Here is a 26,030-nt window from a genome sequence, read left to right as displayed (position 1 = left end):
CATACCCAAATCATTCATGGTTAGATTGTCTCCAACGATAGGAACGCAAACACGAGACCTATTCCAGTATTTGAGTCACGTACAGGGAAAAGAGTCAGGCACACAAAACCTTCTTCTCCAACAGCGAACCCAAAAAAGACTATCGGTTTCCTCCGTCCGGTGCCCCGCTTGCTCCTCCGTCTTCGTCTTCCCTGCGGCCGGCCACCGAGCTGTGAGCTCTAGCGTGAGATCCGGCGAGAAGTAGGGCGTTATACCTTGTGGTTAGGGAGGATGGAAGGCGTCGGGGAGGCCATGAGGACGCGACGGTGGGGCGCCCGAGATGCGTCGGCAGCGACTGTGCAAGGGACAGGGGCGAGCGGCTGGCGGGGTCTTGGCCGGCGTTGAACAGGGCGTCGGGGAGCCTCTCGGGCGGCGATGGACAGGGCGGCGGGCGGGATTCGCCGGGGGAGGACGGAGCGGCGGGATCTGGATCTAGCGGAGGAAAGCGGCAGCCGCGGCGGAGCAAGCCCAGCACCGGCGGAGGACCTCCCGATTCGGCAGATGGGAGGTCCGGCGACGGGCCTGGGGCGGCGGTGGTGGTGGGGACGGAGGCCGGCGACCACGGGATGGGGGCGGACTGGAGGAAGCCTGCGGGAGAAAAACGAAGGGAGAGAAATGGAGGGAAGGCAGAGAGATGTGAGGGAGGAACGGAGGCAGGAGCGAGGGGAGGGGCCGCCGGTGGTGCCGAATGGGCGCGCCGCGCGAGCCGCCGGTGGTCCAGACATTTGCGTCGTCTCCCTCTCGAGACGTTTATTTGCGTATCGGATCGGCTTGAACGCAAAATACGTGCTGTGTTTGGGTCATCCGTTGGAGCGTCTTTCTGGTACAAAAAACACTGTAGACGACATATTTTGGGTTTGGGTTGCATCGTTGGAGACAATCTTAGACTGTCTCCAACAGCGCAACCCAAACGTAAAATAGGTGGTTCACAGTATTTGCATATATAAAAACATGCTCTAACAGAAGACCCAGACAAAGGACCCATTTTGCATCCGAGGCCAGCCAGAACGTAGAAAAGCGTCTCGAGGAGAGACGACGCAAAAATCTTACGCCCGTAGTGGTGGGCCTACGGACGAGATGCCAGCGAGGACCGTGGCGGGGCGCTACCGGCTCGGCGAGGCAAGCCCACGGCGGGGAGTAGCCGGCCTCGTGCCCCCGTCCAGCAGCCCTCACTCCCCCTCCCCCGCCTTCGCCTCATGGGCTGCGGGGCCCACCGTCGCCGTGCAGCTCGGCGACATCCTCGACCGGGCGGGGACGAGCTCCGCCTCCTCTACCTCCTCCGTCGCCTCGCGCTCTCCGTCGAGGCCCACGGCAGCGCGTTCCTCCCCATCCTCGGCAACCGCGAGGTCCTGAATGTCTCCGGCGGCTTCCGCTTGGCCATGCCGCAGGGCCTCCAGGAGTTCTCCGCCTGGGCCGGGTGGTACCGCGCGGGGCTAGTCCGATGCCGGCGGATGAACGAGCCACCATGGGCGGCCGACGCGTGCTCCACCCCCGGCGCCGTCTAGCTGCGTCGTGCGGGTGGCCTCCGCCTCCGGCCTCGTCGTGCGCCGCCGTGTGGGCGGACCGGCCCCGGTGAGATCCACCTGCGGCCTTGCTCCACCCGCAGTGCGTGGCCGAGCTCGCTGGCGCGGGGCAGCATGCGGTGGAGGACGTACGGGGCAGCGCGCGGCCAGGCTCGTCGCCGCAAGAGGCGTGGGGCTAGGCTCGCCGGCGGAGGGAGGAAATTTTGGGTTCACTGTTGGAGAACCCAGTGACTATGCGTGACCTAATCCTTAGAATGGGTCTTATGTTTGGATTTGGACTGTTGGTGATAGTCTTGGTTGTGCAATCCGGTAGTATCATTCTTTAATTCTTGTTGAGCCTGCTGCTTGCCACCTCGGGGTTTAGAGCATCTCTGGAAGTACTGACAATACTTCGTATTTATTGAACTGTCTCTCCATCGGTTCCTCAATAGCCTATGGGCTGTTTAGTTCCCAAAATTTTCTGCGTAGTATCCATCATATCGAATCTTGCGGCACATGCATGGAGTACTAAATATAGACGAAAAAAACCTAATTGCACAGTTGGATGAGAAATCGCGAGACGAAACTTTCGAACCTAACTAGTCCATAATTAGACATTAATTGTCAAATACAAACGAAAGTGCTACGGTAGCCGAAACTTAAAATTTTTTTGATATAAACGCGGGCTATATATCCGCTTTATTTTGTGGCCACAAATTACTTCTATCTTTCCAAAAATCAAGGTGGGAGTTCTATCTTCCCCTGTACCCTTTTTCTTGGCGTGTACACCGTTCTTTTCGCCCAACGTCGTTGCCCTCTTGCGCACCTCGCCTGGTGATGGTGTGCAGTGTGCTGCCCTGTAGGGACTAGGGAGCGAAGGAGGGAAGAAGAGGGAGGTGTCGTTTTGTCGCTGTGGCGAGATCCTCTAACGGTGACCCTTCGCCGAGATCGAACGGTGACCGGCTCCACCAGGCTTCCATGCGCTGGGCCTTAGCCCATCTCAGCCCAAGGCGCCACGATAGCTCACCATGGCGATTTAGTCCTTTGCCTCCGCCGCCGTCTTCCTCATTGCCGTGCCATCTAGCGCTGGAGAAGGAACGCCATCGCCATGGAAGAGGAGAAGAAGGCCTTTAGCCATCTCCAGTGACTGCAGCTCGTCGTCGTAGCTAGTACTTCCGCCACACCTGCTCTTTGGTTCGCCGCGCCCGCGCTTCCACATTCTGCACCCGCTCGTCGGGCCCGCGGCCTCGGCCCTCGCACCATGGAGCTCTCGCCTGCGACGTCCGCCCGTGCAGCTGCGATGGCTACCGCTGCCCCTATGCGCCACACCGGTCGCCTCCTGTGCGCCTAACCGCGGCCCCACGACGGCCACTCGCACGTGTTGCCGCGGGCCCGCAACGGCCGCCACACTCGCCGCCTCCGGCTGGGGCCGGCTGCAACGAGAACGACGGCGGCGAAGCCGCGAAGGCGAAGGACCGAGCGTGGCATTTTGGGCTGAGGATTGAGATGGGCCGGCTACTATGCTCGTGCCGCTCGTGCGTCCTAGAGTTTGGCGAAGTCACGGTTGGATGAAAAACGGAGCTCAAGGACGTCTTTGACCATTAGATGCAATTATGCCCAGTAGATGTAGCTCGTGTAATGCTGATTATCTTACAAATAATGATCATTTGGGTCGTTACAAACTCCAACGAGAAACCTATTGAAATATGAAATCAAAGAAATAGACATATGATGCATTGACCCGATCTAAAACATTTTTCTTGATTAGGGGCTCATGGCGGGAAATTACTGACGGCAGAAATGATGACCAAACAAATGGAAGCAGATGTGTTCGCTAACACTAGCAGCAAAACTCAATTATTAACTAATGTACACAGACAAATTGTTACAACAATGGTTAGAGTAAATTAGTCTAATGCCTGCTCCCAATGAAAGGAATGCAGCAGCTGTAATCTGACTTCCTCGTTGGAAAACAATGAAGATGGGGTAATTCCGACTTTCCTGTAAACAACCTTCTCCGTCCTTTTTATCTGCAAGGGCCAGACTCCCAGAACCACGACGACTACATATTGCCACAATAGTAAAGCTACTATAAAAGTTGGATGACTTCCGTTCCACTGGAGCAAAATCTCCAATCTCCAGGACACAAACAGGACCTCACGCCATACAATCACCTCGGTGGCTCCTGTCAACATCTCCCATTCTCCATGCGGAGTTGCTTATAACCAGTCATTGCAAAATAGTACACATCAGAGGGGCAGCAATCTTCATTGATGATCCGTCTGTTCTGCGCACTATTGTCTACGAAGATCTGTATGTGCATTGACCTTTCTTGCGTCTGATAGCTTCCACAACATTATATTCACATCTGGGTTGCACCAGGAAGAGAGGTGGTTGCATCCGCTGTTTGTAATGTAGCAGGCACAAACGTCATTGGTGCCTGCTGTGGTTCACTAAGAAAACCCAGAATGTTCAAAATCTGTCTGCAATTATGAGAAACACCAGACAAGGCACATCAGAAATAAAAACACAAAGAATGCAACAAGCCAACAACTATGATACTATTGATCACTTCATTGATGGAATACTGAGATGACTAAAAAACCGAGTAAAAGTTACATATCTGAATGAACATGACACGGTTTGAAACCATTAGGGCACACGATATGAAGTTGGCACTCACAGTACAACATGTGTAAAACTCGATGTGATCTTTGCTACCACTTTGAATTGTTTCTTGCAATGAAAATTAGGAGTTGATTTTATATTTGTGTGCTTAAACCAAAGAATGATATTTGCATAAAAAATAGAAGGCCATCATAGATTCCAGACCTTAGAAAGGAGATGAATCCTTGGATGCTAGTCCAAGCACAAATACTCACATCAAAGGATCTCTTTAAGGGTCTTGATTTATCATAAGCAGCCCCTGCCCCACCCCACCCCGACCCCGAATTTGCATTTTCAGCAATTTTACACAGCAAACCAATAAAAATAAAGAAACCGACAATAGTGTTGATGACTCAGTTTATAGCAACTTAACTGGAGGCTTAAGTATCTCAAGCCATCAAAAGGGTGGGTGTATGAAAATTTGAGAAGCTTGTAACACTAATACAAATATTGCGAAGGTACCTGGGCAAGGTGTTATGCATATTCCGCTGATTAACAAAGGAAGAAAGAGGTGTCCGAAGATTGGGATATTTATTCAACATAAACTCAAGTTGTGGTGAAGGTAGCTACATGTAGCAGCATGAATGGATATCAGTAAAACTGAATAATGGATATACATGAATGTTTCAGTTGCATAACAAGGTATACCTGTAATAAGACATCAAAAGAACGTGGCTGAGTTTGGAATGACAATTTTAAAAACCCAACCCATAGCTTTGGCATTTTCCATATCTGCAGCAAGAAAAATAAATCCAAAGGCTCAGAACTCAATTAGTCAAAACAGAAAACCTACTTAATGGCCTTCCTCCTCAGTTTCTTTGCGATCTTAAGTTACAAGAATAGTTTGTTTTGTGTGTGTACCCAAAAAGAATTTCAAACTACACGCTATATCAGCACGCATCAATGATAACAAATCTGCTAAACAAGGCACAATGGCTATATTAGGTTTCTAACAAGTTGCATATATAAAAAAGTGAACTACACACGAAATGAGGTAGAACACTCCAATGGTAGCGTATATATCTGTTAACCTAGCTGCTTTCGCTAGGTAAAAATATAGTGACAGAAACAACTTTATGAGATTTTGGTTAAGCTTTGTTACACCACATGAGTTAGAACAGTTGAATGGTATCGTATATAAATGTCAACCTAGCTTCTTTCACTAGGTAAGAATATAGCAACACAAACAACTTAAAGAATATACCTACAGAAACAACTTTATGGGACTTTTGTTAAGCTTTGATATAGCATGGATTATTGTTTGCCCAATCAATAACAGCATAGGAAATTAAACAGGTCCTAAAATAAAGTATGACTGCATGATACACTAGAAATTTTTAGACCTGTTTATTGACGAGCCTGGAGAGTATTCCCATGACAAAATCAACCTGAATAAGTAACAATGGTCAGATGAGCGAAAATCTAAAAAAACAATGTTAGTTTCTGAAACAAAACTATTGTCTTTGTAAACAATATAGAGGAAAAGGTTTATTACAATTATATGCATCTGATTAGCAAGTGTATATGTACAAATAGGTTGGTTGGCAAGTTACCGTTTAGATATAATAGTATATTTAAGAGTGTACACACTGATTACAAAAGGAATAGATGATCAAGCTTTTTACCAACAAATATGAACAGATAAAATTCGTTGTGTATAACTCAAAATAAAATCAGCATACCAAAGCAGGGAAAGCATCAAGCGCTTGAATAACTGTTCTCATAAAAAGAAGAGGAATTGGTATTCTGTCAACCTGCAAGACAGTTCAAATTATTAGGCAAGATGAAAAAAAAGACGCACAAAACTCCATTTGCAGTGGTAATGTAAGTACCAATTGATTGAGTGACTTCTCCAAAACCTGCTGAGTAAATACCGTACGTTGCTCAAAGCAAGCCGTGCAAGCATCCGTGACCTGAAATGAGTCTCCATCAGCAGCTGAAGAAATTCATGCAATAAAAAAAACACATGGCACACATTTAAACAAATCCATGAGGATGCATTTGGGTACAAAATCTGGAATTCAAAAAATGTTCCAAAAATATATATGTTTCTCTTGAGAACTCAATTATTTTGGGAGGCTAGTGCAACATACAAGGTACTCAGGGGCTATGTTAATTGTGTATAGCATGTCAGAATATTATGAACATGATATTAAAGACAACTATAGTAAATGACATTACCTTCTTTAGGGCAACTTTATCTTTTTCAGGGTTAATATCATGAATTGCAATCAGAACTTCAGCAGGAGTCAATGCTGGACCAGTATGAGCAGTTCCCTGTCCAATGTAAAAATAGAAAAGATTAGAGAAAAAACTTATCACTTGCTTAAAAAAATAGATTGTGTGTGCATCCTTTTACAACAAAACACGGGCATCATTGTGTCGACCATAAAAATAAATAGTCATGCTGAAAACATAAATAAGGTGCATCAGATCAGCACTGAAACAGAGAGTCTGCTCATACTTCAACGATTCGCCCCCATAAAATCTAAAGCTCAGACAGGTCTTTGTTCTGAGCTAAACGGGGGGGGGGGGGGGGTGGCGGGGGGTCATAATGCCTATCAACGGAGTGCAATAAGCACAGTAAAATCACCTGCAATATCCGAGCAAGTGCGTCTTGGAATCTCTCAAGCGGGAGATCAACTAGCCTAGGAAATATAGGCAATACCTGAGAGCCAGTATAATAAGAGAAAATGTTAAGTGCAATATAAGGACTTGTCAATTATACCATTATGCAAAAAAGATTGAAATCTATAGTAATGAGAACCGAAGAAAAAATGCATGATAAACATAAAATAATTGCATTTGTTAAGAACCACAGTTTGAAATATTCAACAAAGAAATTGCAATAAGATTAAGATCAGTAATGATTTCTCAAAATGGCCTGGAACATACTTTTATTTTATCATGTGCAGGTTAATTTGCCACTCAATACTGCCGTCTAACTTCTAAATAAATTTACATTTATCACAATTTAAATAACCCAAAGTCACTATCAAACAGGGAAGTGATCAATGCTGGAGAAATACTATTTGAAGCATGTACCTCCTCCTTTGGAAATGAAGGCAGTAAGGGGATGAGAATAGATGCATCCTGCCAGATAAAGTCAAAAGATTCAGCAAACACATTAAATAACAAATAGTAAACATGTTACAAGTGCAAGCAGGTAAATACGAAGCAGTACACAGCACAAGCAGAATTTATGCATACCTTCAGCTTGGTATTATATAATTGTTTAACAGCAGCAACTAGGTCAGATGAAGGATTTGAATCTTCGGTCAATGTTTGCAGTGTCTTTAAAATGAGAAAACAAGCAATAAGTTTATGGAACCTATTTGTACTTCCTCCATCCCAAATTAAATCAACTTCTAGAGGTGCTCTAAGTCACTATTTTAAATTTGACCAAATGAAAATAGCACCAATATTTATGACATCAAATTAATATCACTAGATACATCATGAAATAGTTAAGACTTAGGGTGATTCTAGGAATTGATTTATTTTGGGATGGAGGAATTAATAAAGAGAAGCCAGAAACCAAATGGTACCAAGGTAATAAGATGTTCACTGCCTTCAGGTGGATTATGAATTATGTTCAGCATCTCAGGACATGAGGGCCCCAGATTTCTTATAAGATTGGGCATATGCCAATGGATACACTGCATAAATTTGCACCATGATGAGCAGTCAGTAACGTATTAACTAGTCAATATTTAGAAACCTACAGTGCAAAAATAAAGGCAGCACCTGCTTGACAACTTTTGGAGACCTTCCATAAACATCGAACAGATGTTGAAGAAGACTAGGTCTCTGGAAGAAGAAAAAAATGCTTTTACCACCACTCAAAAGGAAGACAGAAAAGAGCAAAGGTACTATTTTTCATATGGATACCCTGGTGCAAAGTGCAAAGAACAAAGAAGTACGGCGTTTTGCCTCAGATACAGATACTGCTGACTGTTTTGGTGAAACCGATGATGTCTTGAATGGGTCATTTTCAGAAAACTCAGTATCTGGGATCTGGGAGCCACTAACTGAAGTTCCCTGACTGCCTACCTCAATCTGCTTTCATGAAAGACCATTCATCAGTGAAGAAAACAAAATACAGCAACTATTGTGAATAATCTACACTCTTAAGACACCATAAAGAATATTAGAACATTCTCCCTACACCATAAAGTAAAAGTCATAACACAACTACAGAAATTAGAGGAGAGCTGCAAATAATTAAGTTCTAAGAAACCCAACCCCTATTCTACACTGCTAGATGGCAAAACAAGTCAGGTACTGCCATCTAATGCAATAGATGCTCAGTAAACAATCAAGAGACTAGAGGTTCCATAACCAAGTGACAAGCTCAATGTCCCATCAATTAGTACAAGACTACAAGTTTCTTCTTAACCAAAAGTCCAAAACAACTAAAGTAAGCTGAACTTTCAACGATCCCATACATCAGTTTTATATACTCCTTGGTTTTAACCAAAAACCATGCTACAGAAAACGTGTATGATAGTTTCTCAAATTAAAATTCAAATACAAATGCATAAGAAAAGCGCTTCAGGTAGATTCACATCCATATTTCACTTTAAAGTGAAATACAACGTCAAAGGGAACATAAACTACAATTTCAAGAAGAAATTACAATACATTTGCTGAATTCTAATAAGGTATTTGAATAGTTAGGAATCTCTTTTTCATCCCCTAGCAGAAACTGACAAAGAAATGAGATCAACAGCAAAGAGTATCAAAGTAATTTAGAGTTACCTCAGCTGTAGATTCTTTCAAGGATTTCAAATTAATATCTGCGTCCACAGTATGCTCATTAGCAACTCCCACAAGACTCTCTATGGCAAACTGCTCTATTTTTTCTGTTGCATATTTTAGATCATAGAGCCTTTTTGCAACCTACAAATAGAATGCATGTATCAGCATTACATAGCGTAGTATTATATCAGGTCAAAACAATGAAAAGATAAGGCAATGCTGCTCCCATACCAATCTAACTGCCTTTCCCCTGACTTCATCTTGAGAGTGGGCAGCACACTGCAAATTCACAACAGAAGGTAAGTGCAGCACAGACCAATGTACCAGCCACATAAAAAGAATTTGTACCATCAATCTGAACTATGGTTGATATTCTCATAAACTGGAAATTATAGTACAACAAAATGTGAGCCATGCATCCCACATGCCTGCACTTGAGGTTCATGGACATATTTACACAACAGAGAAATGAAGATAACATAAGTAAACTCAAACATTGACAAGCAACTTAGAAAATTCTCTGATTATATTACTACCAGTGGAAAAGGAAACAAGCTAACCTTCAGAGCAATATCCAAGCAAACATGGCGAAGCGGAGGCCGACCCAAGATAAGGCTCCATACAGTTCCCAGGCCTTGGTTAACACGGTCCCCATCCCCATCCTTTAATTGTTGGCTGTTGTCTTCTGACATGCAAAGATCCTCCAGTAATCTAAACGAAGACTCAGGTAGATATGGTGCATCGCACAAAAGTTTGCTAAAAGACTTGTCTGAAGCAGGCAGTGAATCAATCAAGGACCTCGCCTAGAGATGAGAACAAAGGAGATGAAAAGATGTTTTGACTCTCAGAAAGAACATTAATAAGATATAGGGTTCTTGCCCCTTATTTTGAAGTGCAATTGTGATTTTGCCCCTGGTCTTTGTGAATTTGCCCCTGTTTTGACCGTTGACTAGGGGCAAAATCGCATTGACTTGCTCGTAGTGAAGGGCAAAATCACAAAGTTAGAAAAACGAGGGCAAAATCACAATTGCACATCAAAGTAGGGGCAAGAACACAAGAGCCCCTAAGATATAATACTATTATGAGCATGCTTACAAGTGATATAAAGAACTTCTCGTAATGTTTAGAAGTGGAGGTGCTTTCTGGTGAATTAGCAACACTGATACTCTGCAGCTGATACAACACATGCATTGCCAGTTCATACCCCTACAAAAACACATGTACCTCAGAAATATCTTAGGAGGGGTAAAGTTACCAGTCAACCAATATGCTTATATGATCATGATGGGACCCATGCAGATCTGGGCATTGACAATTGCAATTCACGTGACAAACAGAGCAAGTTCGAACAGCACAAACATAGCTGACACTTTGTATCTCCATTTCCCCGAGAGTGCCACTACCCAACATATTTAGTGGCACCCTAAATCACCCTCTACCTCAAATTTGAGTCACTCCCTCGTCCACCCTACCTTAAAAAAATAGGAGGTTGAGATTTAGGGGAACTGCTATGGGAGAAAACAATTTAGGACGGGCTTATGTTTAGAATGGACCCTATATGAGAAAATAGGAGATGTAATTTAAGTGAAGTCTTGGATATGATGTACGGCCTGTTTGTTTGAGTTGTAGTTTTTAGAAAAGCTGCCTTTTGTGGCTGCTGGTAAAAGCCAGCTTTTTCAAAAGCTGGAGAAGCTGTCTCTTGGATAAGTTTTTGAATGAATGAAATGTATATAATGTAATGCTCCTCAGAAAAGCATCCAACAGAAGACTGCAAAAGCTCCTCCAAAGTCCAAGCCAGCATTTGGCTTTTAGTACACACATAGCCTGTCTTTTAGACCTTTGGTTGAAGCTGTCTGTCTGTTTCAGCTTCTGGATTTTGGCCTACAGAAGCCAGCGAGGAGTTGAAACAACTGTGCCTTAGGAGCATTAACTCAACTTAATGAACGCAGAACGCAGAAACTAGCTCAAGGTCAGCAGAAAAGGGCGCATGGATAAAAAACAAAAAAGATCACTTCGACAAGTGAACCCTAGTCATGACAATTGCACATATGTATACGAAAAATAATTACCAACCTGTCTATGATGTATTCAAGTCATGTTCACTCCAATAAAAAATAATAACCTGGTACCAATTTTAACGTCTGAACTTACATCTCATGAAATAATATAATTTGTATGTGCATTAAATCCTAATAAACAATAACGAATTCAGACCCTCAACTCAGCCAAATGCAAATTCCTAGTAATTTGATTGAAAAGTTGGATGTATCTGCTGTGGTTACAGCAATGCTGGTAACACCAAACAGTGGATATAATTCATTATTAGTGAAGTACCTTCTGATCACGAGAGTGAAAGATAATGTGCCCCTGAATCAAATCCATAATGTTATCATCATCAGCACTCTGCGAAGACAAATTATGAGAAAAAACAGTGTTAGACAAAACTACTCAAGCAACATATAAAATATTTATAGCAAGTAAATAAAAGAGATTTCAAAAAATGGAGCTACTAAGCATTTGACTATAGAATATGTATACTAGACTAAATATTACAATACCAAAATGATACCTGCGCAATCAAATGGGCAAGCAAAGAAAATCTGGCATTGAGACTATTTTTCTTGTAATCTTCGAGTATCCGCCCAATGGCTAGTTTGTTAATTGAGATTTTCCCTTTTTCACTTAATTCCAACTGAGACGTAATAACTGGCAAGTCATGATTGGTGTCCTCTGGTGTTGATGCCTCCGGAGCTGGTAAAAAGGGGTCAACCTCTAAATCCATACTATCAGATTCGTCAAGGGAAATAACTTCTGAAGACATGGGTTTCACCATATCTTCATCAACATCAGAAGAATGAATCCAGACATCCAGTGGTGCCTCGACTTCAGATGTTGGCTCCGGTTCAGTGACAACATCCAGAAGCTCCAACTTATCATTGCCAATTGTTTGATTAGGTTGAGAAGCTGAGTGCTGTTCATCTTCGTTTTTTTGTAAATCTCCTGAATAGTCTGAATAGTTTTCAGCCTTCCCAGAATTGGAGTAGAGTGTGTTCGACAGATTATTTGTTTGATGCACACTATTGGTTTCCATCTTCACCTGTATCGAATTTACAGCAGAAGGTGAAACTATCTGCCGTGGATCGAGGCGACGAGGGTCCTGCAAGACATCAGCATCCTCAGAATAGGCATTTTCTGTTGACTTCATAAAACACAACCTCAACATCACCAAAAGATAGATCATACCCTTCTTGGATCACGCTTAGCATCATGAACGCTAGTCATAACAAAGGCATCAGATGGTGATATGCTGACTCCATCTGCTGTAGGTGTCGATTTTGCAGCGAACAGTGCAGAGTCTGAATTGGCTGGTAGGTTTTGTGTTAGGAGACCAGAGGAATATTTAAAATTCAGTTGCTGGACACCGTTATTTGTTGCCAAATGAAATGAAGCTTCCGGTAGATGTTTCATTGTTTCTATCACAATGTCAGCCATGACATCTGCCTCTACTGTTGAGACAAGAATACCCAAGGATTCAGCTCCTCTTTCTCCTTCAGCAAGTAAAGCACCAATCATTTCAATCATCTTCTCGACAGGCGACACGTCATTATTCAATATGGCTGGATCAGACGAATGACCCACACTGGAACCATTGTCAGCCTGCATATCAGAATATTCAGAGGATCCCAGAACTGGCAGATTTGAAGTGGCAGACATGTCAAATCTTGCTCTCTTAGCTATGCCATCAGACGTAGTAAGAATATCACTTGATCGGGCAGCAGGTTTCTTCCGATTAATATCTCCATAAGGCATCTCCCATGATGTAGACTCATCCTGCAGCATAAGGAAAAAAAACTACAATTCTTCAGAAGAGAAAAAACAATATATACTTATTGAGGAAGCATATTTTTCAAATGTATACATGTGCAATCCAATGAGCAAAACTGTATAAGCATGCAAATATATACCTTGATAGCACGAGAAGCACGCTCTATATTTCTAGACATCTTCTCTGCCTGCCTAATATTTTGTTCCATTGCCTCACCAGGGCTGAGAACACGCAGCCGCCTTACTAATATGTCTTTAGACTGTCAAGAGAAAAAAGTCTGGTTAGCTTGACAAGTAATATACATCAAAAAACAAATATGGATATGTAAATCCTACACACAATTAGGAAAAGCAATGCAGAACTGATGTAGAGTTTCTCAAAAGAAAACAAAATGTCTCCAAAAAAATAGCTCATAAACATATTAGTCACTTTATTAAGTTACAACAACAAACACAAGCAAGCAACCTGATCGAGAAGAAAAGGAAGGGAGGGGAGTAGGGATTGTCTCCACGGAAGTGACTCCCTGAAAGGAAACTGGACAGCTCAGACCAGATACTGTTGCCACACACTCTTGGTTTGAGCTTGGTGGAACGAGTCTACAAAAAACCAATGCCATACATTCAGATCCTATAGTGCATGATCCCATCTTTCTTATCATAACTCCGACTTTGTTAGTATCACCTATTTTTGCCACACGAATCCAGATTAAGATTGAGGAGTATCATCCTTGGTTGTAAAGATCTGCTTACAAAATCATCTTTTAAAGTTTTGACAAAGTTCACATAGATTTATCAATGTTTTTTAGTAGTCGCCTAGGCGACAAGGCGTGGTCGAGGGCCTGGGCGTCGGGGTCGCCACGACCTCACCGTGTATGGCGTCCGCCTCATAGGATTAGGCGTCGCCTAGGCGCGAATGGCGTCGGGCGGACGCCTACAACCGCGCCGCGGACGCCGGATGTCGGTCGTAGGGGAAGGGCGCCAAAAGGAGCGCGGCCCCGCGAGAAATCGACCACGCGCCCGCGGGAAAGGTAAGAGGCGCGGGAAATCGACCGCGCGTGCGCCCAGGTAGCCGCGCGAGTCATTTACCGCGAGTGCGGGCGAGGGGAGAGGAAGAGAGAAGGCGACGGACGGACCTCGACTTCCGCTGGGCTGCTACTCTGCTCGTGTCCACCGGCCAACCGCCCCTGCCACGGAGCCGCCCCTGCATCTCCACTTGGCCGTCCGCGGGCGAGGGGAGAGGAAAAGAGAAGGCGGCGGACGGACCTCGACCTCCGCTGGGCTACTACTCTGCTCGTGTCCACCGGCCGGCCGCCCCTGCCGCGGAGCCGGCCCTGCATCTCCGCTTGGCCATCCACCCCTGCCGTGGAGCCGCTCCAGCATCATCACACGTCGCTGCTACGGTCACCACCTGCTCATGTGACTCTGCCTCGAGTCTTCCTCCGTCAGCTCGCCTGTTGACTGCGACTTTGCGGGTCCCCTTCTGCCTGGTATGCCCCCCGCCTCCACTCTGCTATTCCGCCTGGTATGCCCCACTCTTAATTGTTTTGAGGGCTGTTGATGGTGATGAGAAGCCTGCAATACCAGAGGTCACAGCTCTAATGAATCATGCAAAAGATAGGATAAAGCTCAGCTTCAATATATCAACCAAGCAGGGCCTGCTCAAGCGTATCATGGACTTATTGAGAAGCGTTGGGTGAACCAAATGGAGCATCCATTGTATGGGGCTGCACTATATTTGAACCCAGGAAAATTTTATCCTCTTGTAAAAGCTAATGATGATGCCACTGTTGGGCAGCTAAGAGGTTGTTTTATTGAAGTGCTTGGAAGAATGATACCAGATGTGGAAACACAAATGAAGATCAATAGGCAGGCCATTTGAGTATGAAGAGCAACGTGGAGATGCCTTCTCAAACAAAATGGCAAAGGAAAGCTATGACAAAATGAGTCCTCGTAAGTGTTGTTAATCTCAGCTTGCAAATTTCAGCAACTTAATTGCATTCCAAACTCCTAATATGTGCTGTACTTTTCATCCAGTTGATTGGTGGCGTTCTTATGGTGGCCGAGCCATTGAACTACAAAGACTTGCTAAGCGTATAGTTAGTCTTTGTGCTTCATCATCTGGTTGTGAGATGCTGGAGTACCTTCAATTTTGTGAGTATCCTTGTGATTAACAATTTCTATTTAGATGCATACAATCTGATTTTTTGTTTTGCTTCCCATCTGATTTTTTGTTTGTAGATGCATACAAAGAAAAGGAATAGGCTGCTGCACAAGAGATTGAATGATATTGTTTTTGTTTCATACAATCGGAAGATTAGAACAAGGTTTCAGCTTATGCGTGAGAAGGCACGCAAGAAATATGACCCTTTGGTCATTGAGGAGTTTGATTGGGACAATGAATGGGCTGATTCATTGCATGTGCCCATTCCGGGTGCTCGAGGGTCTGATGCTGTCAATGAGCTCACATGGCAGCATGTTGATGAAGCCACCGGTGCATCACAAGCGCTGCAGGGTCGTAATCTTCCTAGGAGAGCTACTCTTACTCAACATTATAGTCGTTCAAGAAATGTTCCTGTTCCTGCTACTGAAGATGGAGAAGAGGAAGATGAAGTTGAAGACCCACATGATGATGCGGAAGTGAGCGAGTGTGAAGAAGATGGCAATGTTCCTGCTACTGAAGAAGACAAGGCTGCTGATCCTGACGAGTTTGATGATGGATTTTGAGTGCTGAAACAGAGATTTGCACTCCTGCTGATGGATTCTTTTGTGTCCTGCACCCTTGCTGTACTTTTGTGTTGTCCTGCACTCCTGTTGTATGGCTTTGGTGTAATTGACTTAATTAGTATGCTTTAGAGTTCAGTACTTCATTCTAAGTTTGTGGACTATTTGAGACAGACTATGATGTCATTTGTCATGCTCATGCATGCACTAATGCTTGCTAATTTGTTATCTTGCCTCTTGTGTATTGTTTCCTATTTAATTCTCAGCAACTGATAACCTGTTTGATTGCTGAATTCTGTAATTGTCATGCAGTTTCCTTCAAGGGGGATGGATGCTACATGGGAGAAGAGCTTTTGGAAAGGAAAGAAAGGAACATAGGCTCAAGAATTGGCAACAAACGAGGTATGTATGTGCTGCACTAGTATATAAAATTCTAGCTTACAACGCCTTACAATGTGTGTATGGCGTCGCCTAGGCGTCCGCCACAAACGCCTAGGCGTTGTGAAGAGGGTCGGGCGCCGCGCCTCGCCGCGGCGCCTCAAAAACATTGAGATTTATAATCCAAATATACTGGGCTGAATCATGTCCTCAATTCACATATGAGCTTCATGCATCAAGGCATATTTACTATCAACCATCATATTTGTACTACCGTTAGTTAATTGACCATAATCTGGTGTAAGAGAATATTAATAAGCTAGCCAAGTTATACTTCCTCACAAACAAATATCAACTATAGCAACAGTTTAAGAATCTTTGAGCTGTATCAAGGCATGAGGTATGTAAATTAAATCAGATAATTTATTAATGACAACTGAACCATAATCTACAAGTGTAACCAGTAGATGAGCTAACCTCAATCATTGCCTGGTGAGGACTCCGTAGAAACCCCAAAAAAGCTGCTCTTACGGCATACCGCAGGCTTGCTGAATGTGCCCCCTTTGCAGTCTCCAAGCCAGGGTCAAAATCAAGCAACACTGGCAACACGCGGTCATAGTAAATTGGTTGGATCTTTACAACTGCTGCAACACTGACAAATGCCATATATTATATTTCAGAATAACAAATAAATACATCTCAGACAGCTATGCAGTCTTGTAAGATAAACAGCACAAATGGATGCACAGTCTCAAGCTTCAAAGATACACTCCATCTGCATGCATAGCTGGGCTCACAGCAAGCAAGCAAGGAGCCAAACACACAAGCACACACAAAGGTCAAAATAATATGTCAGTAGATCACAGAGAGCCCAGGTTGTGTAACAAAAAGAGTAGGATACCAGTCAATCAGCTAAAGTAATTCAATTGCTCCATAATGCTTACCTATTCAATATTCAAGATAAACATGTGGATAGCTAGTAACTGATGTCATGCATTAAATAAATTCAGGTTCATCTTCAAACACAGAGGAAGCTAGTTCAAAGAGACGATGAAATGGCGGAATAGTGGGAGTGTAACGAATCACTTCTGCTCAACATATGTGATAAAGCTGGTAGATATTCTTACGAATTAATGGTGCCAACTAGGAAGGACCCTCGATGGGCATAAGCTGTTCGAAGAATATCCAAGAGGAGGAGGAGAGCTCTATGTGCATCAGCTTCCAAAACAGCAGGATCAAGGCTAGGATGAAATTGAGATAATCGCGAAGTATCAAATCTCCAGTTTTTTCCTGTATGGAAGGTGTACTTGTCAATGTGAAAGCCATTTTCCCTCAAAACATATTGCCCATGTACTTGTTACCGTTAATCTGGAAAATGGTACCTTCAGTTGGCTGTGTTTGGTCACTGTTGGCTTGAGGTGCGCAACACAAAATCCATGTTTCAACGAACTTTAGAGCAAGTAGTTTAGTTGCAATAGGGCCTGGCTGTTACATGTCACAAGCAATAGTGTCAGCCAGTAACAGTTAACAAAGAATATAGACCTAGAAATGACAGCACCAACCATTGCATCTGGTCACATATGTCATTTTAAAAAAAATGGTTATACTCTCAGGTAGCACTGCAGTAAAGTACAATAGTATCATCGAGGGACTTGAGATATTGCACAAAACGAAGGGGAATATAACAATAAAGACCTCACACTTGAAAAGTTTTAAGTAATTCCATGATGTGTCAACTTCTCACAACAGAACAACAGCAATTGCACATATTGTATGTATACAGCATAAACTACAATTAAACAAACCTCATGCATCACACCACAGACTGCATCTTTGAACTGCTTCATCCAAGCCCACATGTCTTCAAGCCAAGTTTCAAGTTTTCCGCACTTGTTAACCTAGATTTACAATTACAGTAGAAGAGTGAGTACCAGGAATGATTATAGTGAATTACAAATATTTTAAAGTTACCTCATAGGTAACATCAAATCAAAGCAGGACAAATATGCCAAGAAAAGCAATTGTTCAGATTTATACAATCCAGATCCCAGACAGTGCATCATATTTTCTAAAGAGAAGGGGACAATGCCATGAGTTTCATCTGAACCAAAGCCCAGTTTAAGGCATTGTCACATTAAGTCTTAACTTGTACAGTTCATCACAAATCATCCTTGTAAATTAGCCAAAACAAATAGCAAACAATCTAAACTACTGGTACTGTGTGCCTCAATTTGTTGATAAAATTTCAATGGTTCGTGATAGTTGGAATTCTAGACATTGCAAGGTAAGAAATCAGTTCAGTTTCAATTGGTAGCATGTAGTTTAAACTCAACAGCACAAAATGTAAATTTAGAGCTTGATGTGTAACTCATAGTCCAATGGGAAACACTTATCTACACAAGCTCAGAATCTCATTTCACAAAAAGAATATGTTGCTCATATACCACTACCAAATTCTGACAATCCTGTTATTGCATGGATATGATCATGTATACCACTGGGAAGCACCACTTTATAGCTAACTTGACAATAAGTTGAACATATAAGAATTTATGATACTCCTTCAAATATTTAACTCGATGAAGATGGATGTATTTCTTTTTCATGGCAATATGAATAGTACAAGGAAACTACAGTACATTTATTATCACTTTAATGCCAGTATAATTGTTTGAGATAGTTGAGTTAAGGCAAGAAGGTCACTTTTTTAATTGATTGACTTTTCTCAGATACTGAAAAAAAACATCAAATTGTCATGCAAGTCTCTGTCCCTACTATTCCAGCATTTTCTTGGATTAGGTCTGCTCTTGCCCCCAGTGTTTTTCATAAGACAATGTAGCAAATATATAAACAACTGGGCATAACAATGAGTGCCAGAATGAATGAATGGTGGAAGCAGAGTTCACAAGGATTTGGAGGTTTTGGTCATTGGGCATAAAGTCATTGCAAACAACTGAAATGATTGATCTTTTAATGGTAGCAAAGTAAGTTCTTTGACGATCACAAAAGATGCATGCACTCGACATGCCGAAAGTCGAGAACAGACAAAAGTGCTTTCATCAGCAGCACTTTATGATAGTCAATGTATGTTACTTTGCTGCAAGAACAAAGTAGAAACAGGTAAAAACAACAAAGTGCTGGATTTTACGCTGTCTTCAATAATAAGTCAACTAGAACATGCATTGCAGCAAAATGCTTGTCAATTGGAGCTTAAAAACTCTTTGTATGAAAACTAGGTTTTATGTTAGCAAATAGGCATTTCTTGTAGCGTAGTTTTTCAATCGGATGGAGTTTGTGAGATGCTCCCGACACAATTAAGATAAGCAAGCAACTTCGTCAAATGACCATAGCAACATCACAACGGTAGGTAGTTACAACAACAGTGGATTTATTCATTAATTAATGAATATCTTCTGTTTTACAAAGAACAACCTGTAGTGTCATCTCTTCCAATACAGCAGCAAATAAATTTGTCCCCCTAGCTATAGATTTCTTAACAACCGCAGAATCATCATGCTTCAAAAATGAGAGCAAATTTGGCATCAGCACAACCAAATCTTCTGTAACATTTGTGTCAAGCTCTCTCAGCAATCTGTCAGAAAGAAGCAGATACATGAGAACCACCACAATAATTTTCCCAAGCAGAAAGCAAGGAATACACAAATAAACACAATTTCTTTTTGTTAATTCACACTAGGCTAAACATCGTGTCCATTTTTTCATTCCAATGAATTTCAGCAAGTTATCACTGCAGATCAGTGCCACTTTAAAGAATACAAACTCGAATCAGAAGCCATCAAAACCAACATACAGATTTAAAGATATCCTTGAAAAATGTTATCAAATTGTCTAATCAATCCTAGTCACCATGGCACCGATCAGCTCGACTAATCGCGACTAATCCTAACTAATCATAGGGCATAGCTGATCACCATGGCACCGATCAGCCCGACTAATCGCGATTGTCGGACGACTTGATAACATTGCTTGAAACAGACTTTGCTTTGACCAAATAACAATATATATAATACCGTGAACCATGAAAACTTCAAATGTCTAAATATCCCACAAGCATGATTTTTTCCTCTCCATCATTCCAAAGCTCCATGCTTCGACAAATTAATGAAAACCGTATCAAAACAAAACTTTGACACCATTGTGTTGCCCTCCAACCAGATGGTATCGGCAAAGTCAAGCTAAATTAACTGAGCATTCCTCTGGCATATTGGTAGTTCATGAAAAAAACAACTAATCTCTCCATGTCTTTGCTGATATTAAGTTCCAACTTAGACAACCAAGTACCTAGAGACCCCTCAGAAGGCCAGCTGTACTACTAACAAAAATCACAATTTCGCCAAGCCCAAGCTCATAGAAATCTCACAAGTAGGCACACAGATGCAGAACGGAGCATGTCAGATCTACGAAGGTTACTAATATAACAATTTCAGCAACTTCAATCACGTCTACTCAAATAAAAAACAGTCACAAGCCCCAAAATTCATGAAGACAGTGGACCTAACCATATAAAACAATTTTGCCAGAACGCCTACGAATGGCATCACTCCATACGGATACGAAAGTCCATAAGGAAGCCCTGGAGCTCACCTTAGGGCACGAGACGAATCGAAGCGGGGCGAAGCAATCTCCCCGCGGTCTCCCGGCGGCGGCGGCGCTTCGGCGGCATCGCCTCGCGGCTGCGGCCACCGGGCGCCGTCTGCTTCGAATTCCATGGGCTTGGGGCCTAAACCCTAGCTCAGGGGTGCAGGGCCTCGCGGGCACGCGGAGGGATATCTAGGGCACGAGACCACGGCTGTGAGGAGTAAGTAGCAGCGACTGGTTTGGGATAGGGTTTGTGTTTGGCGGTGGCCGCAGGCCGCGAGGCAGGCGACGCGGCGGCGGGAGGAGCAGGGCAGGGCGCGGCCAGGCGGCCGCTCAGGCGACGTGGGGCAGGAGGGGAGGAGGGCCAGGCCAACGAGAGGACTGGCCACTGATGTGCAAAGCCTGTTACCGTGTGCCATTAAAAAAAAATAGAATTACACATAAATCATTAAAAAAAATTACCGCACACATGTGCCACCGTTTTAAACTTTTTAACCTTACATGTCATTCCGTCCAAATACAGTGGTAACTGTGGCTAACGGATGGAAAAAAGACAAGTATACCCTCAGAAAGAAGCGGCTATCTAATGGTGCTTTAGCGCCAATCTAATGGGCCTGTGACGCTAAAAACTCTCCGTAGATGAAATGGGGGAGACAGTGGCTCCTACAACACCATTGTCTCCTGTTCCTCTTCAGGCAGTGCCAACACTAGCTACTTATCGGTGTTTCGAGTAAACAACAACGAGTAAATTTGTTTATTGCGCGTCTGGTCCGGATATTGTGCTAAAAAGACACAAGGTTTATACTGGTTCGGGCATAATGTCCCTACGTCCGGTTCATGACTGCTGCTCATGTTATTAGCACTAAAAAGTTCATAGTAGGGGTTACAAACGGGCGAAAGAGGGACATGTCCTAAGTCCCTGATGAAAAGGTCGAATGGATATTGAGAGTTTGGTTGCTGCTCAGCTATATGTGATGTGATGCGTGGTGCCTTGAATCGATCGGTCCTCTTAGTAGGGTGCACTGCCTTCTCTTTTATAGACCAAGAGGAAGCGAAGATTACATATAGGAGAAAGAAGAGAAACCAAAGACAAAGAAAGCCCTTCAAAGATGCCGGGTCTTCCTTTTTCTCTGAGCGGGCCCCGCTGACACGACAGACGGTGCCAGGGATAGCTTCATGCTGGGTGCATGTCCGCTGATCCTGATAAGGCCGCGTTGGGTGTCTATCCGCTGATGATGCCATGTTCTGGCTTTATCAGCAAGTGATCACGTCCCATCCCGTCCCGACGGGCGGCGTGACGGACCAGGGTGTTGATCCACGACCCTACGGAGAGAAGACGGCGTAGTGACCGCACGTTAGATGATACGAGTTTCCTCCTAGACCATAGTGGTTGTCGTAGGCTTCTATCAGGATCCGTGCCCAAGAGAAAATGGCAGTGCCCACAACGTTGTAAGACAAATATCGACGTCTACAACACTGTTAGGGCTCTGACATGTCTGGAAGAGCTTAAAACGCCAGTCTTGTCATATCTTGATGGTACTTTTCTATAGGAGTGCAGGGTATGGTCCTCGGTATTGCAGCTGACTTGAGTGCGCTGCCTTATCTGCGCGCGTAGTTATGAAGGAGCAGCGTGTAGACATTGGACGAGGCGGAGCCAGCCCACGGTCCTTGGGGGTCGAACGAGACAAAGTCTGCCCTTAGACGTCGGGCGAGGTGGAGCCAGTCCTCGGGTGTTAGCTTGAGGCGGGGCCCATGGTCTCGATGGACGGACGAGGAGCGACCCGGCAAGCTATGTAGTCGCGCTCTTGATCGCGTGGATGAATCAACGTTGACGGTCATTTGCTGCTCCTCTTCAGATATCCTAATATTGGTCCCCGATAGTAGCCTCGAGCCTCCGGGCGATTCGAGTAGAATTGTCTGGGAGATTTTTTGACTTGCCAGTGGGTGTGCACGAGCACACCCGGTGGGTATAGCCCCTGAGCCTACGGAGGAGTAGGATACTCCTTTGGAGGTTTTTTCGAAAGAGAGCATTTTGAGAGCCCTGGCCCTCTATTGTTGCCCACAGCATGCCCTGAAGATGGTGATTTCTTCTTTGCCGAAGTCAGACCCTTCGTGGATATGGTCGTGAGATTTGGTGGTTGTTTAGCCGGATAGCTCAATTAGGATCCTGGTATATCATTCGCAGGGATCCGGCCAGGGTCAGCCCGATTGAGACTCGATCGTGGGCCAAGACTCCCGTGAAGCTCATACGCCTGAGTTTTGGCCGCTCGTGGGCCCATCCTTTGTCGTAAGGGTGCTTTGGGATGGCCGTCGAAATAATTGATGGGCCAACCCTTGAACTCTTGGGCCTAGGTGGGGCGGAGGAATGCTTTTTGACCTGTATCCCTTTTGCTAGTAAAGAGTCCTGGTCTGCCTAGGGAGACAAAACGTCCGGCGCACCTTCAAAGGGAAAGGATAAAGATTACGGGCGCATATCCCGCGACGTGACGTGGTGGCGGATCATGGCAGGTGCGGAGATCCAGGTGGACGGTTGCCTTCCTTGCATCCGTCGCCCCTATAAATCTAAGGGTTCGCCCCTAGGGTTTCGTACTTTGCCTCCTTGCCTTTGTATCTACAACCTCCGTCGCTAATCGCCTAAGCCTCCTACATCCGCGTCTCAGCCGTCATCGAATTTGCATCCACCCACTCCAATCCTCCAATGGAGTCGTGGTGCCGCTCCGATGTCACCCTCCAGCGTTTGGAGGGCCTCATTCGCCGCGGTCTTCTTTGTGCGCGGACCGTCGCCGAGGAGTGGCGGCTGCCCAGCGATGAGGACACACCGTCGCTGCCTGATGGCTAGGTCATGTCCTTTACTCACTTCCATGAGCAAGGATTTGCCGCCCCCGACCACAAGTTTCTTCAAGGATTGCTGCACTACTACAAGGTAGAGCTACAGCACCTTAATCCCAACGGAATCCAGCACATTGTGATGTTCGTTGCCCTATGTGAGGGATTCCTAGGGATTAGTCCCCACTTCAACCTACGGCGGAACTTCTTCGCTGTCACCCTCCTAAAGAAGCGGTAGAAGAAGTAGGAGCTGAACGTGCCGATGGGATACGCCGGCATTCAGCTCCACAACAACTGGGTCAACAAGTACCCGCTGATGCGTCTGTCGACCTCCAACAAGGGGTGACATTCGCATTGGTTCTATGTCAAGAACGACGTAGTCGCCCCCTTGCCAGAGTTCACCGAGCGCCTCATCAAAGAGGTCTCAAACTCGTGGAGGAAGTGGGGAGTCCTAGAAAATGACAAGAAGAGAATTCAGGACCATCTCACTACCATCAGAATCCTGAAGGAGATGAGAGTAAAGGGATCAGGGATTATTGGCGCCTACCACATGTGGAGGGTGGCACCGCTGATGAGGTGCGCGCTTCCCCTGCACACGATGGCGCCTAAGGCATCACTCGATGGGACGGTGCTCGCCGAGGGAGCGCTCTCCTCCTCCAAAGTGGTGCAGCGCATTAAGGAGGCGATGGAGCCTCTGCAGGACGATGCCAGCGCTGTCCTCGAGTTTGTGTATCTGGTGCAGGGGCACCCCCTAATGCAGCCAGAACTGGGTACATCATCTTCATAAGTTTTCTTTTCCCATACCTCCTTTTTAATTGAACTTTCAACCTCTTAATGCTGATATTGAGATAGGGGGACTAGCCGAAGAAACTCATCCTTACGGATCACCAAGCTCCACTGCCGAAGGACCCATCCATGATGGTGGCCAACCGTGCTGAGGCCAAGTGGTAGAGGAAGGCGAAGGAGAACAAGAGGAGGAAGAAATAGTAGAAGCTATGGGCACCGAAGCGAGAGGAGGACACGTACAGTGATGATGATGATGATGATGAGGAAGATGACGAGGTAGTTGTCGACACTAAGTGGGATGGCCTAGAGGGCGAGGATACGCTGACAGATATCCACTTGTCCTTGCAGGGACCCTTCCCGTTTCATGCGAGGGGAAGTGTGTCTGTGAGGCCAGTAGAGACGGGCCAAACCGTTGGCCTGTCCTCAGAACCAGTAGGGGCGGGCGGATCTGCCATCACGCCCGAGGTGCCGACAGAGGGGGGTGGCTCCACCGCTGCACCTCAAGAGTCAACAGGGACGGGTGGATCAACCACTGCGCCCGAGGTGTCTATGGAGGGGGCGGATCCGCCGCCGTGCCCCAAGAAACAACAGTAGTGAGCAGGCCTACCACCATGTCTGAGGTGCTAATGGAGGGGGTGGCTCCACCGCCGTGCCCCAAGATGCAAGGGAGGCGAGCCCCTCTGCCCGGGAGCAGGGGGTGGGCTCAATAAGGCCCTGCCTTAACAAGGTGGAGCAAGGACCTAGGGGTTCGTCGCCCAAATGTATCCTTCGCCCAACAGCGCCGATGTAAGTCATAAACTCCTTTATTTTTCTCTGTTTTTCTCTATTTTTAGTGTGACTTACACCTTTTGTTTCTTACAGCGTCCTAAGATGGGGCAACTTGTTGGCGCTGACACCCAAGAAGAGCATCGCCATTCAGGTGAGGCGGCAGTCGGCGGTCGATGTTGCACCTGTTTTAGGTGGGAGCGGCACCAGTGTTACTGCCTCGTCAGTCGATCAGGCATCGCCCTTGGTGGCTCCCGTGCCCTCAGCGAGACAAGCGGATGCGGGGGCTCGAAGGATGCCCTCGGAGGTTGCTGAAGAACCGATGTGGGAGGCGGTGCCGCTGTCGACGACGAGTCAGTCGAAACTTTTGACCGCGCTCGTGGCCCCAACCCCAGCAGGTGCGATATGGCCGAATGAGGCCCTACCGATGCAGGCGGAGGTGGTGGCGGCCATGATAGGTGGCCCGCATCCTGATGCCACCGTGGCGGCGCCCGAGGCAGCGACGCGACCCGCACCTCCGGTGACCCAAATGATGGCTCCTGACATGGGCTGGACGGAGGGAGACACGGCCGAGGGGTCCTCAATCATCATGGCGGTGGTGGAGAGGACCAGTGGGGGTTGCCCTTGGCCCTAGCATCAAGAGGCAGCCACTCGCCTACGCAAGGTGAGCCTCTGCTCTAGTGGGTAGATACGCGAGACCCCACATCGACACTCTTCTCGCTCGATGATGCTACTGAGAGCATAGAGTGGGAGAGTCTTAATGAGGGGATCTCGGCAGTGCTGGAACCTCTGAACCAGGCCAGGGGCGCCCTACGTGATGTCATCGTTGCCACTAGCTAGGTATTCACTTAATCTTGCTTTTCATCCTCTTCTTTTTATACTTTTGTGTTTTGACCATCATCTTTTCTTCAGTCCCTTATCACTCACAGCCGGGAGAAATCTTGGTTCCTTCGTGAGCAAAAGGAAAGCTAGGATCGCCTCATCGAAGAGGCCTGGATGCACAGGGATGTATCCACCTAGCTTGTTGCCGCCCAACAAAGGGTGACTGAGCTGACTCCCCTGGCCGAGGAGGCAGCCAATCTCCACCTACGGGAGGCCAAGGCCTGTCGGGACACAGAGGAGGCCGAGAAGGTGTTTGAGGAACTGTCGATGAGGGTGCGG

At 45.4% G+C, this 26,030-nt stretch overlaps 2 protein-coding genes across 6 annotated transcripts; one reads left to right on the top strand and one right to left on the bottom strand.

Annotated features, from left to right (window-relative positions):
• Positions 1-3,110: 3,110 nt before the first annotated feature.
• On the bottom strand, positions 3,111-20,872 carry LOC136450376 (uncharacterized). 5 transcript variants are annotated; one of them, XR_010758317.1, is made up of 28 exons: positions 20,499-20,872; positions 19,326-19,485; positions 17,699-17,791; positions 17,276-17,378; positions 17,021-17,183; positions 16,371-16,545; positions 12,935-13,054; positions 12,213-12,800; positions 11,539-12,126; positions 11,304-11,372; positions 10,065-10,175; positions 9,530-9,772; positions 9,201-9,248; positions 8,970-9,110; positions 8,100-8,267; positions 7,956-8,018; positions 7,757-7,867; positions 7,419-7,502; positions 7,254-7,301; positions 6,802-6,876; positions 6,390-6,485; positions 6,041-6,121; positions 5,891-5,962; positions 5,552-5,596; positions 4,857-4,940; positions 4,671-4,774; positions 4,374-4,467; positions 3,111-4,024 (listed from the first exon to the last, which is right to left on the bottom strand). XR_010758317.1 is itself a non-coding variant. In XM_066450775.1 (27 exons), the coding sequence occupies exons 1-27, from the start codon at positions 20,621-20,623 to the stop codon at positions 3,904-3,906; spliced, it is 3,879 nt and encodes a 1,292-aa protein (XP_066306872.1). In that variant the 5' UTR covers positions 20,624-20,872; the 3' UTR covers positions 3,111-3,903. The 5 variants fall into 5 exon arrangements, 2 of the variants coding, with proteins under 2 accessions (XP_066306872.1, XP_066306873.1); XR_010758318.1 differs by having other exon boundaries at positions 3,909-4,020; XR_010758319.1 differs by lacking the exon at positions 3,111-4,024 and adding an exon at positions 4,048-4,277.
• A 3,044-nt stretch (positions 20,873-23,916) lies between these two features.
• Positions 23,917-25,503, top strand: LOC136455055 (uncharacterized). The gene is made up of 2 exons (XM_066455238.1): positions 23,917-24,041; positions 24,966-25,503. The coding sequence occupies exons 1-2, from the start codon at positions 23,917-23,919 to the stop codon at positions 25,501-25,503; spliced, it is 663 nt and encodes a 220-aa protein (XP_066311335.1).
• Positions 25,504-26,030: the final 527 nt, after the last annotated feature.

Source organism: Miscanthus floridulus, chromosome 5 (assembly GCF_019320115.1).
Source record: "Miscanthus floridulus cultivar M001 chromosome 5, ASM1932011v1, whole genome shotgun sequence".
Classification (NCBI taxonomy): Eukaryota; Viridiplantae; Streptophyta; class Magnoliopsida; order Poales; family Poaceae; genus Miscanthus; species Miscanthus floridulus.
The sequence above is the reverse complement of the archived record's forward strand: the minus strand, read 5'-3'. Positions and strand labels throughout refer to the sequence as shown.